Source organism: Sarcophilus harrisii, chromosome 2 (assembly GCF_902635505.1).
Source record: "Sarcophilus harrisii chromosome 2, mSarHar1.11, whole genome shotgun sequence".
NCBI classification, from domain to species: Eukaryota; Metazoa; Chordata; class Mammalia; order Dasyuromorphia; family Dasyuridae; genus Sarcophilus; species Sarcophilus harrisii.
This window is the reverse complement of record NC_045427.1, coordinates 441,779,822-441,792,632: the sequence shown is the minus strand read 5'-3', so window position 1 is coordinate 441,792,632 and position 12,811 is coordinate 441,779,822. Positions and strand designations below refer to the sequence as shown.

At 33.9% G+C, this 12,811-nt stretch overlaps 1 protein-coding gene across 2 annotated transcripts in view; it reads left to right on the top strand.

Moving 5' to 3' along the window:
- Positions 1-12,811, top strand: part of BRINP1 (BMP/retinoic acid inducible neural specific 1) — a 170,806-nt gene that overhangs the window by 96,353 nt on the left and 61,642 nt on the right. For both annotated transcript variants that reach the window (XM_031954193.1, XM_031954194.1), the window contains one exon: positions 11,514-11,704. In XM_031954193.1, the coding sequence (XP_031810053.1) occupies positions 11,514-11,704 (191 nt within the window). The remainder of the gene's footprint in view (positions 1-11,513; positions 11,705-12,811) is intronic.

Below are 12,811 nucleotides of genomic sequence, written 5' to 3'. Positions count from 1 at the left end.
TTAATTCAATAAAACAATTCTTTGGTAGTTTGGTATTATAGTAAGCTAAATATAGTTTAGGTAGCCTTGCCATTTTGATAACATTGACTCAACATACACATGAGCAATTAATAGTTCTATACTTATTTATATCTACATTTGTAGCTAGTATTTTATAATCATACCTATATAGTTCTAGGTTTGTCTTGACAAGTGGACTTCCTACTATTTAATACTGTCTGTAGTTATTTTAAGTTGAATTTCTCTTTCTATCCCTTCCTTCTTAGTTTTGTTGGTAATGAAGTACTAATGATTTGTGTAGCATTATTTTATATACTGCAACTCTGCTGATTTGTTGTTTTGACCAGTTTTAGTTCAAATTGTAGGATTCTCAAAGTAAACCATCAAAACATTTGCAAAAAAAAAAAAAAAAAAAAAGTGTTGGTTTTGTTTCCTCATTGACTATTCCTATATCTAATTTTCTTATTGTATTATTGCTATAACTAGGATTGCCAGCATATTAAAAAAAAAAGGGTAATAATGTCCAAATTTCTTCATCTCTGTTCTTTTGGTAAAAGATTCTAGTTGATCCCCTCTATGTGTGGTCTTGGTTTTAGATAGCTGTAACTCATTATTAAAAAAAAAAAAATCTTCATTAATTCCCAGATTTTCTAGAATTTTTTTAAAAACAGGAACGAGTATTGTATTTTGTCAAAAAGCTTTCTTTGAACTTATTGAAATAATCATATAATTTTTGTTATTGATATGTTTAATTATATTTATGATTTTCCTAATCTTGAATAAATCCTGAATTTTTGATATAAATCTAGCATAGTCAAAACATATGATCTTTATGATATATTGTTGTAATCTCCTGAATGGTGTTTTATTTAGTTATTTTCAACAAATTATTTGTAGCAAAATTAATTATGAAAATTTGTCTATAGTTTTCTTTCTCTTTTAGCTCCCTTTGCTTTATATATCAAGACCATATTTGTCATAGGAGGGATTTAGAAGTACTGCTCCTTTATTTATTTTTAAAATAGTTTATGTTGTATTGGGTTAATTGTTTTTTTTTTCCCCAATATTTAGTAAAATTGCTTGTAAATTCATCTGTTCCTAAGTCTTCTTTGTGCGGTGGGATGGGATAGGGTGGGGGAGGGAGGGGAGTTTATTTATGGTTTGTATAATTTCTTTTTTCTAAAACATATATAAGCCTGTTAAATCTCTTGATTTGCTAACCTGTGAAGTTTATGGGTTGTTTTTTGTTTGCATATGTGTGTTTGATTTTTTTTCCTTTAATAAATATCCAAATTTAATTTAGATCATCAGCTTCATTGGCACATAGTTGAGCAAAATGACTTACTAATAATTGAATTTATTTTATATTCATTGGCTGTGATTTTATTCACTTCATTTTTGATTTTGGTAATTTCTTCTTTTTCTTTCCAAAAATCAAATTAGCTAATTATCTATTTTGTTTTTTAAGCCAGCTCCTCACTTTATTTATTGTTTGTTGTTTAGTGTTTCAGTCACGTTCAACTCTTTGTGACCCCTTTGGGGTATTTTCTTGGCAGAGATACTGGAATGGTTTGCCATTTTTCCAGCTCATTTTACAGATGTGGAAACTGAAGCAAACAAGTTTAAATGATTTTGCCTAGGATCACACTGCTAATAATCACAGTAAAGTGTCTGATGCTAAATTTGAACTCAGCAAAATATGTTTTCCTAACTTTAGGTCCAGAAATCTTTATCATTGCATCCCCTGGCTAGCAGTTTATCTATTAGTTCATTGTTTATTTTCTTTTCTTTCAATTTTATTAATTTTGCCTTTGATCTCCAAAATTGCTTTTTTTGGAGATGGGGTGGAGATTAATTTGTTTTTCTAGGTTGTTTTTCCAGCTTCATGCCTAATTTGTTTTTTTTTTTTTTTTTTTTACTTTTTCTCTTTTATTGATGGAAATGGTTAAAGATATGAATTTTTTCTTAAATGTTGCTTCACTTCATCTCAAAAGTTTGGTCCATTGTCTCATCATTATTTGTAATGAAATTATTCAATTATTCAATTCAATTCATTAAATTAATTCATTAAATTTAATTTCTATGATTTGTTCTTTGACCTACCCATTCTTTAGTATTAAATTATTTAGTTTCCTATTAATTTTTAATTTATACTTCAAATATCTTTTATTAAATGTAATGTTTATTGTATTATTGTCAGAAAAAGATACATTTAATATTTTGTTTTTTCTGTATTGGTTTATGAGGCCCTTGTGCCCTAATACATGGCCAACTTTTTGAGTGTGCCATATATACGTAAGAAAAAAGTAATAATTCTTCCTATTCCCATTTAGCATTCTTCTAAAAATCTTTTAATTTTCCTTAAAATCCAACTTTTCTAAAATCCTGTTCATTTTCTTACCTTATTTCTTAATTGTTGTGTGATTAGGTTTTCCTGAGTCTGAGAGAAATAATTTGAGATCTTTCACTAGTATGGTTTTACTATTTTCCTCTATAACTCATTTCAGCTTTTCTTTAAGAATTTTGATAACATTCCATTCTATGTATAGTATTAGTGGAAAGGGGGGAAAGAAAGGAAAGACACAACAAGACAAGACAAGAAAGGGCTGTGTCACTCAATTGTCCAGTTCCAGTTGAGTCCTTAGTGAGGTAGCTCCTACTACTACTCAGAAAAATTGTTTACCCTTTGTTTTTGAAAAGGACTCTGACATCAGGGAGATGATGCCAGGATATGCGAGTCACATGAAGTGTTTCCCATTCCAATTGTTCCAATTGCTCACTCTATTGTACAAACTCTTCCTTACATACTCCATTCAGGTGAGATAATTTTCCCTTTTCATCCCCCCCTTTCCCTCTCTCCAAGTGTATCTCTCCTTTTTACCCTTCCATTCTTCTTTTAAGATCATCTCAATGTAATATTATCACCCCTGCCCATATTGTCAATTTTGCTAAATAGTTTGGCTGTAATGTTAAATCTCTTTCCTTCCAGAATCTGGTTGGTCTTACAATGAAATATTTAATATTTTCTTCTAAGTTTTTGCAAATTTATTTTGTTTTGTTGTTTTTTGAGGTCTTATGGAGTTGTTAGCTTGCATTTGTCCAGTTTTAAATTTTTAAGGAATTATTTTCTTCATTAATGTTTCTTACTCTTTTACCAATTGGTCAATTCTAATGTTTAAGTCTTTAATTTTTTTCAGTAATGTTTATACCTCTTTAACACAGCTGTTATTTTTTTTGCTTATAATTTTATTGCATAGATCTCATTTATTTTCCCACTTTTCCTCTATACCATTTTTTGTCCTTTACATTTTTTTCTTTAAGTTTTCTAAGAATTCCTGTTGGTCTTGTATCTAATCTTCATTTTTCATTGAGGCTTTGATTGTGGATATTTTTCAAGTCATTGTCATTTTTCCTTCTATGTCTTGAGGTCTCCTATCACCATAGCAGGGCTTTGTGGTAGAATTGTTCTTTATTTACTTGTTTTTGTTTGTTTTGTTTGTGCTCTCTAGCAGCCTATTTTTTGAATTTGACCTTTAAGTTAGTGTGGGGCTTTGCTCATTTTGGGGATTAGGGGGAGGAAGTGGCTGAGTTTGGGGGGTTTTATGTCCTGTTCTTTTTTCACTTCTCAGAGTCTTGTGGCCTAGACATTTTTAGTGCTTCCAAAGTATTATGATCTGGGTTGACATTTGTTCACTTTTTTCTTGGTCTGAGCTCTAAATGTTCCTGACCCAGATTGGGTCTATTGGATTGTGTGTGACTGATTTTAGTAGACTGCTGCTGGACTCCATCACTGTTTGCCTGCTGGGAAATTCTGCAGGTTTAGAGTAACTTAAATGCTTGAATCCCCTTTGGTCTTGCTTTCTAATCCTGGTTACTTCACTCAAGACTTATGTACGTGCTAAAAGTTAGAAATGATTCCTACCTCTGTCTTTGGGCTTAGAACCACATAGCTAAGCTTTTAAAACTTGCTCCTTCCTTATTCTGTGTATAATTAGGAATTTCCCTGATTGTCACTGCAGCCGCTACTCTGTCCCAGAACTGGGCTAATATGTGATGGAGCTGTCACCTGACCCCCATTCTTGTTCCCATGTCCCTTCAGAGGTCCCTTAGAATCTCTTTCTGCCCCAGTGCTTACTATTTTGGTTTTTAGTCTCATCCCCCTTATAATCTTTGGGTACTAGAATGTTTGCTATTGATACTACTGATGCATTCAAAGCTGCTGTGTGACCTGACCAGACTCTACTTTTTACTTCCTCATCTGCAAAATGGGGATGACAAATGTATGTTTCACCAGGCTACTATGAAGAAAATGCCACATATATGATAAAATCCAGAAAAAAAGAAGAGGTGCTCTGCCTTAAAGGAGATCGTAAATTTAGACCTAAAAAATATCCTACAAATCACTCTGGATGAGACTCAGTGACCATTTAGTCCCACCCTCTCACATGACAAATAAAGAAATGTTGTCTCAGGAGGCTAAATGATTCCTCTATTGTCACACTGATCATACTACATAGCCTTAAAAATAAAACTTCTGACTTTACATTCAATGCTTTTCCAGCTGTACTATTCTGATCACGATGCTCCTTCTCTGTTTGATAAGAAGTAACTGATGGATACCTCATGCATTTCTATTTCAACTTTTTTAAAATTTTTCTAGCACTTAGTAGTAGAATGAGGCTGGGAGAGGGCTAGAAATTCTTCCTCCTTTTGCCTTAAGAATAGAAAATGACAATTTTCCCAGATCAGCATAGGCTGCTCCTCATCTGCCTCTGTAAGTCACCATTTTCTGTTCCTGGGGCAGGGAGAAAAAGAAATTCTAATTAGCTCCTGTTATATACTTTGATGTAGTTGTTGTTGAGTCATTTCAGTCATGTCCAACTTTCTGTGACCCCATCTGAGATATTCCTGACAAAAAATTATGAAGTACTTTTTTATTTTCCTTTCCAGCTCATTTTACAGATAAGGAAACTAAGTCAAATAGTTTGCCCAAAGTCACACCCCTAGTATCTGAAGTCGGGTTTGAATTCAGGTCCTCTTGACTCCAGGACTGGTGCTCAATATATCATGCCTACCTATCCTGTATCCTGGAATAGAAGTCCCCAGCAAAGCATGTGAGGGAAATGAAAAAAGGGAAAACAGAATAGAAATGAATCATTTCCTAGTTTACTCTTTTAGACCACAGTAGGTACACTTCCTCTGGCACAAATTTATCTCTTTCATCTCAGTCAACTAGTTCCCTAATGACCAGAGTAGTTCCTTATGTTTTCTCTGGAAGGAGGAAGGGCACACACGCTCACTTCCATGTTAGCTGCTTTTCTAACTAAGCTCCTTACCCTGTATTCTCAAGTTGCCTAGGGAATTAAAATTGATCTGGCGTTCTGATCACCCTTGTTATACAGCAGTGATAGATAAAACCTTAACCTCTTTGAACTTCCTCATCTATAATATAACATGGATATTGTGGTACATTCATTATCTCAGTTTGTGAGACTCGGATGATATAACATACTCATGTGAAGCACTTCATACACTATAAAGGGCTATATAAATGCCAGTTGTGGTTAGTAAATGGGTGCTATGCTTAGAAAGATAGGGAAATAAGATTGCTTCATAATATTTGAGGTCAGAAATGAAGTGTGGATATGAAGATTGATTTTCTTTTGTGGTTCCTGAATTGGCTTTAGGGTCTATTCTTTCTGAGGATTCTAGAAAAGTTTCAGTAATAACAGTCTCCCCAGAGTAAGCATGTAGCCCCCCGAGGGAATATAGCATGCTTAAGTTCTGGTCTGTTTGCTCTTGAAGGCTCAATTCCCTGTTTTTAAGGCATTTTCAGTCTAGTTGCAATCAGAAGAGAGTGACTGATCCCCAGTTTCCTATCTTTTTACCCCAACCCAATTTCAACAGTCATGTTTCATAGGATCTAATGCTAAAGTGGAAACTAAGAGCCATATTATTGGATAGTCTCATTTTCTATGAAAAAGTTGAAGAACTAGGGCCCAGAAAAGTTAAATGTTTCCACCAAGATCACAGAGTTGGTTAATAATGCCTCAGTTCACTGATTCCAGATCCAGGATCAATATCCAATACCATACAACTTCCCTAAATTCTTATATTGATTGTGTTAGTAAATAAAGGAAGCCCTGAGAAGTTATTACTAATGAATTTTATAATTTTCACTTAGGTCAAAGTTGAACAGGGAAATAATTCATATTTAAATAACAGTTTTCTAGGTATAAAAATGTTTTCTTCAGAACAATTCTGTGAAGCAAATAGTATTATAATTACTATCATTTCCATTTACAAATAAGGAAATTAGTCTTGTTTCTAAGATCACCTAGATCCAGAAATTAAGTTCATGTCTTCTGCCTCCACTGTCTTCAAGCTTTAATTGTTCTCTCTAGACTTTTTATAACACTTCTTTCCAACATAATACTGCCATCAACCATTACTATCAAGATACTTCTCCTCCTATTCCTCTTCCTCCTCCTCCACTACCAGCACTATCTCCTCTTCTTCCTCTTCCTCTTTTTCCTTTTTCTTCTCCTCCTCCTTTTCTTTTTTCTCCTTCCTCCTCCTCCTTTAAAAAAAATCTCATACTAGTTGTCTAAATAGTATTGCTGAAATAATGAATTTAATGAATTGAGTACAATTGCCTTAATATAAATCTAAGCCATCCCTAAAAATGCTCTGTCCTCTGAAGGGAACTTTTATGTCTAAACCATTTCAGAGGCAATTAAAAAAAACAGTATTTCCAAATTTTATGGGAATTTGCATGAGTTTGTTCTCAGATTTCTAGAGCAAAAAGTGAAAGAAAAGAAATGGTACGGACTAAAGTTTTGTCCTGCTAGATTTAGTAACTATGATGATTCTTTCTGATAATCATTCAAATATTTATTTAATATGATCCATTGTGTAGAATTATAGAGTATGTATATTTTTAAGTTAGAATGGGTCTTAGAACAAAGAATATTAGGATATAATAGGTTAGAATTGGAAGAAATCTTGAACTATAGCATATTAGAACCCATAATGTTAGACTATAGAATGTTTGCACTTCAAAGATATAACAGGAAATTTAGGAATATACCTTATAATATAGAATGGTAAAACGAAGAAAGAAAGTGATGAATACTGAGTGAAAGACTTGGCCCCTCCTTTTCTCCCAGTCGAAAGGAACCTTCCTGTAAGGAGGAAGTAATTGTCAATTATTTTTCTAGCCTGGAGCTTAGGACTTTCCCTTGATTGGTGGCCCAGCCTTCTTTGCCTTCTGTGGGAGGACATAGAATGTCAAGCAATAGCTAGTGGAAAAGTCTGTGGTTGTTTTCTAGGAATTAATTATTCTCGCTTTGGGGAGGCTGCACAGATGGCAAGCCTTGCTTCTGTTGGCTGGTGAACTTTAGGAAGTGCTTGTTGAAGCAACTATTGTCAAAACTGTCAACTGCCTTCTTGCTCTTGAGTTACTCATCAATGGGTTTCTCCTGTCAGAGGAGGGGCATCAATACAGACAGACCTCTCACCATCTAATACTATTTTGTCTTTCTATAGCATCATATAATAACACGAAGCATTTTATATATTTTTTTGTTGATTTTCAGAACAGTCAAGTGAGGGAGATAGAGCAAAGATTTGATTTCCACTTTATAAATCATGAAACTGAGAACCTGAAAGGGGAAATTACTTATTCCATGTCATACTTTTAATATTTAGAAACTAATACTCAAATACCAGAAACTTTTTTTAATGCCTTATAGCTTCCATCTATATGTAGGCTCTCCCTTTTTCCTGTTACTTGTGATGATCAAATGACATCAGAATTGTGAATGAATTTTAAATGTAAAGTGTTATACAAGGACAAGTTATCATTAGGAATAATTTTTATTAATAATAACAAGGAAAACAAATACCATTCAAGACAGTGAATATGAGGCAAACATGTACAAATAATGAAATCATATAAGATTTAGAGTAGTGAAATATTTATATCTGGGGATTAGTGAAGATTTCACCCAGGAGGCAAGATTTTAGCTGAACCTTGAATGGTGGATTTGATTTAGATAGGGTGAGGAAAGATTTAGATGAAGATCACACATTCTCAGGCTTAGAGGCAACTTTTATTTTCAACTATATTCAGGGATGGTTTTCCTCCAACTAGGCAAGGCTCCTTTGCAGCAATAGATTACAAGAGAACACTCTGAATTTTATTTCTCACTTTTTACTCTCCTTTTTTGCACCTTCCTCTGTTTCTCTTAACTGTCTTGGAGTGGAAGAAGAGAGAGACAGAAAAATAGAGACAAAATGAGGCTGAGGACTGAGAAAGACTGAAGCCCAAAGAAAAAAGAAAAAGAGTCGGAGAGAGAGAGAGAAAGAGAGAGAGAGAGAGAGAGAGAGAGAGAGAGAGAGAGAGAGAGAGAGAGGAAGAGACATACACATACCAGAAATGGACTGGTTAAACCTTGCCACTTGTTATTTTTCAAATTTGATTTGCTGGAATTTCCAGTTTATCTGCTTTTGCCAGAAAGCTCTGGTAATGGATCTAAGGCAAATTGGGACATTGAGCTGCTTCTTGAAGATCAGAGGGTATGCATGGAAAGAGGGGAGAAAGTCATTTAAAAAAAAACTCGAAAATGCTAAATTTCCATTTAGTGTGAGGTTGCATAGTTCTGTGCCTCATTGGGCACAGATGTTTTCTGATTGTTGTCATTCATGAGGGATTAATGTTGGGAGAAATATTGGCATTTAAGGATCTGATTTCAATGTGTTTTCTATCCATTTCTCCCACTACTGTTCCTCACACTAAATTAGACAAACTTGCATGACTTGCCATTCCATAAATGCACTTCTTGCTTCCTCATTTATGTGCCTCTGTTCATGTCATTTCCTATGCCTTGAATGTCCACCATCCTTATCTGTTGAAATCCTAATCTTTTTTTAAAGATTCATCTCCACTGCCATCACATTCATAAAACCTTCTTTTACCTGCACAGTTTCTATAAGATATCCTTTTCCCTTCTCATGAATTCTAAGCAATTTCTTTTTTATTTTTATATTCCGCTTTGTAGGATATTTATATTTGTGCTTGCTTTCTCTTCTTCCATCCCCACTATAAATATGTAGTAAAGTCCTTGTGGGACTGTGACTTATTCAAAGAATCACAGAATAATTTGAAATAATTTTTAAAACTGTTTAGTCTATACTTTCATTTTTTAAAGCATCATTCCTAGGCAAAGAAGAAGGGAAATGATTTATTCAAGATCACAATTTAGTTACAGGCAGAATGAGACTTTGAAGTATATTTTCTTGGGTTCAAATTCCATATTCTTCTTGTTACATATTGTGATCTCACCTTTTAATCACCCACATTGCCAAATAGAAGGTCCAGAGTATACAAGATGTTCAATAGATGCTAAATGATTGAATCATTACTGAAAACAAAAGAACAAAAGGCAAGGGTCAGAAGCATCAAACTGTACCTAAATGATTCTAGGTTTTGGATCTGTGGTTTCAGTCCAAGGTCCAAAGCCCTATACCTTATCACTCTAAAATTCTGGAATAAATCATTCAAATTTTTATTCTCAATAATCAAATTTTTATTTTTATTTCCCTATATGAATCACAGCTTTTGTATCAAGAGGCTCTGAGATCTCTGAATCCAAATGAAAATAATAAGCCTATCAGATATTTAGAAAATAGCATTTTAGATTATGAAATGCTATAGAACCATTGTGAAATGCTATAGAACCATTGATATTTTCTGCTCCATCTTATTCATTTTACAGAGGAGGTAATTAAAGATTAAAATTAAGGGACTTGCCAAAAAACACGTCGTACCATTGTTGTATAGTTTCCTTCCTCAAGGAACAGATCTTGTCTTTCTGGAAGTATGGATTGAACTTGGAGATAGAGAGTCCCATAGGATCAGAAGAACAACATATGAGATGGAGTCTCTGTAGGAATGTGTGTGTGTGTATGTGTTTACAATAGAGCTATATGGAGATAATAGCAGCAACATGTTTTAATACATAGAACATAAAGAATTTGCAAAGCATAGTCCATTGGTATAATTTTAGAATGTGTGATTAAAGAGATCTCTAATGAGTATCTAGGATCACTAGTTTAAGAGCTAAAGGGAGACTAAGAGGTCATTTAATTTGGTCCATCTTCTTCATTTTACAAATGAAAAATCTAAATCCTAGAGAGATAATGAGATTTGCCTAACATCAATCCAGTAGTCAGCATTTGAATCTCAGTTTTTATACTTAGAAGATCATTTTAATTTAGTCTTAAATTCTGTTGCCCCAGGAAGGAAATGATCATCACAAAGAGCCAACATTGCTTTATTAAGAACAAGACATAACAGACTAATCACATTTCTTCTTTTTATAGGATTAGTAGGCTGGTAGAGAATTTTTTGTAGTTACAGTTTATGTAGGTTTAAGCTAACTTGGTGACAAAATCACTGATGCTATATTGGTAGATATTGTAGAAGATATGTTAGATAGATTTGGACTCAGTGTCAACTTGGAAGAACTTCTCTAGTATAATACTCCAGAGACCTGTTTGGTCTTGTGAGCCTTAACATTTTTATGAGAAACCTGGACACAAAGAGCAACATGTTTATCAAATACTTAGATGAAAAAGAAAAAAAAACAAGCTAAGGGAAAGCTTACACATTGGATTGCATAATCAGTATTCAAAAAGATCTTGACACATTAGAAATTTGGGCTAAATTTAATAAGATATTACTTAATAGAGACTGATATAAGATTTCAAAGTTGAATGTGAAAAGCCAATTTCACCTAAAAAAAAGATCTGGAAGCTTTTATTGTCTGCAGATTCAACATAAGCCAACATTTTTGATTCATCAGTCCTATGACAAAGTAGGAAAAAATTCAACCCAAACTTAGGTTACATTAAATAAGAGATAGTGCCCAGTAATAGAGAAATATTAGCTCTAGTATAGTAGTCCCTGGACATACTACCACTATCATATTGTGTTCAGTTCTGAGTATTCCATTTCAAAAAGGATAGTAATAAGCTAGAGATCATACAATTGAAGATGAAGGGATAGGGAAGCAGCTGAAGATAATTTCAGATGAAGAATTTAAACTGAAGTAACTGGGGATGTCTAAACCAGAGAAAATAATAATATGGAAACAAAAGCTATTTTCAAGATTTTAAAGAGAAATTAGGCTTTCTCTGTTTAACCTTAGAAGATGGAATAAGGAGCAATGGGAGGAAGAGATAGAGAGGAAATGTATTCTTGATGGAATGATCAATTTCCTAACATTTAGAACTATTCAAAGGTGAAATTCATTAATGAGAGAGCTGGTAATTTTCCTCTTACCAGACATCTTCTAGTTAAGTCTTAATATCTGCTTCTGGGGGTACTATAAAAGAGATTTTTCTTCATCTATTAATTGTACTACAATGCTTCTGAAGTTCCTCCCAACTTTAAATTTTGCTTCTATAACCCATCTGCTATTTATCTGTCCTTGTTACCCAATATACAGGGAGTTTGCCCGTTGGAAGGTGAGGAATACAGCCATTGAGCGGCGAGATCTGCTCCGTAATCCAGTGCCCCTTATGCCTGAGTTTCAGAGAAGCATCCGACTCCTGGGCAGGAGACCCACAACTCAGCAATTCATTGATACCATCATCAAAAAGTACGGCACCCACATCCTCATCTCTGCCACTTTGGGAGGTAGGTTGGTGGTTGACTGGGTTCAGTTCTGGCTTTAAGCTAAGTCTAGCAGAGTAGGAGATGGATGAGATATTTTGGATCCTTTTGGAAGAGATAATTGATAATGCCTCTCCTGGTGATAAACAATACAAAATGCTAAGTAATTAAGTGAACTTATCTGAAAATGAAGACTCATAAACCATGAATTAATTGGGTTATTCTTTTGCCATCTACTTTGGGAGACAATAATAGAACATTAAAGTGGGAAGAAACCTGAGGATATAGGCTTGATAGAACTTAGAATACAAACCTTAGAATATGTTATTTCAGTTAGAGTAAACCTGGAAATATGGAAAGTTAGACAATGGGTCTTTAAATTGTTGGCACTGAAAAATAATTTAAAGACTATCCACCTCCACTTTGAAAATTTATAAATAAGAAAATAGAGACTCAGAGAATGAAAATAATTTACCCCACATCACATGGCGAAGTCATGGTATAATATGCTAGACCTGAAGAGTTCCTTTCATAAAATCAGCTCCCATTCATTTTACCAAAGGATTAAAATTGGGGTAGGGATTGAGGATGAAGAAGTCTGGGAACAAGGGTGTTTGCTCTCTTCTCACAATTCTGGCCCACAGCCTTGGCTATTTTGTATTGTGGGAAAGAGGAAATGAGTATGAGAGGAGACTTATGGGTGATAAGATTTGTGAAGTAGGTTGAGACTATATCATGAAGATTTTGGAATGCCAGGATAAAGACTTCAGAATTTATTGAATCACCTTTGGAACGTGCTTTAAGATTTGCAGAATGTTTTGCATCCATTTTCTTATAAGATCATAAGACTATCAGGTTTAGATATAGAAAGGACCTTGGAAATCATCCCTTCCAATCTCTTCATTTCACACATGAGAAGACAGAAGTATGAAGAGGCAAAATGATGTATCCATCATCTTGTAATGATTTAGTAGTGAAACCAAAATTAAAATCCAAGTTTCTTGTCCAATTCAAGACTTTTCACAATTATGAGGGTTCCTTAAAGTTAGCGAGTCCAAATCCCTCTTGTTTTACATATGATGAAATTGAGACTTGAATTTCATCAATTGAGGCAAGCAGTGCAGAAATTAA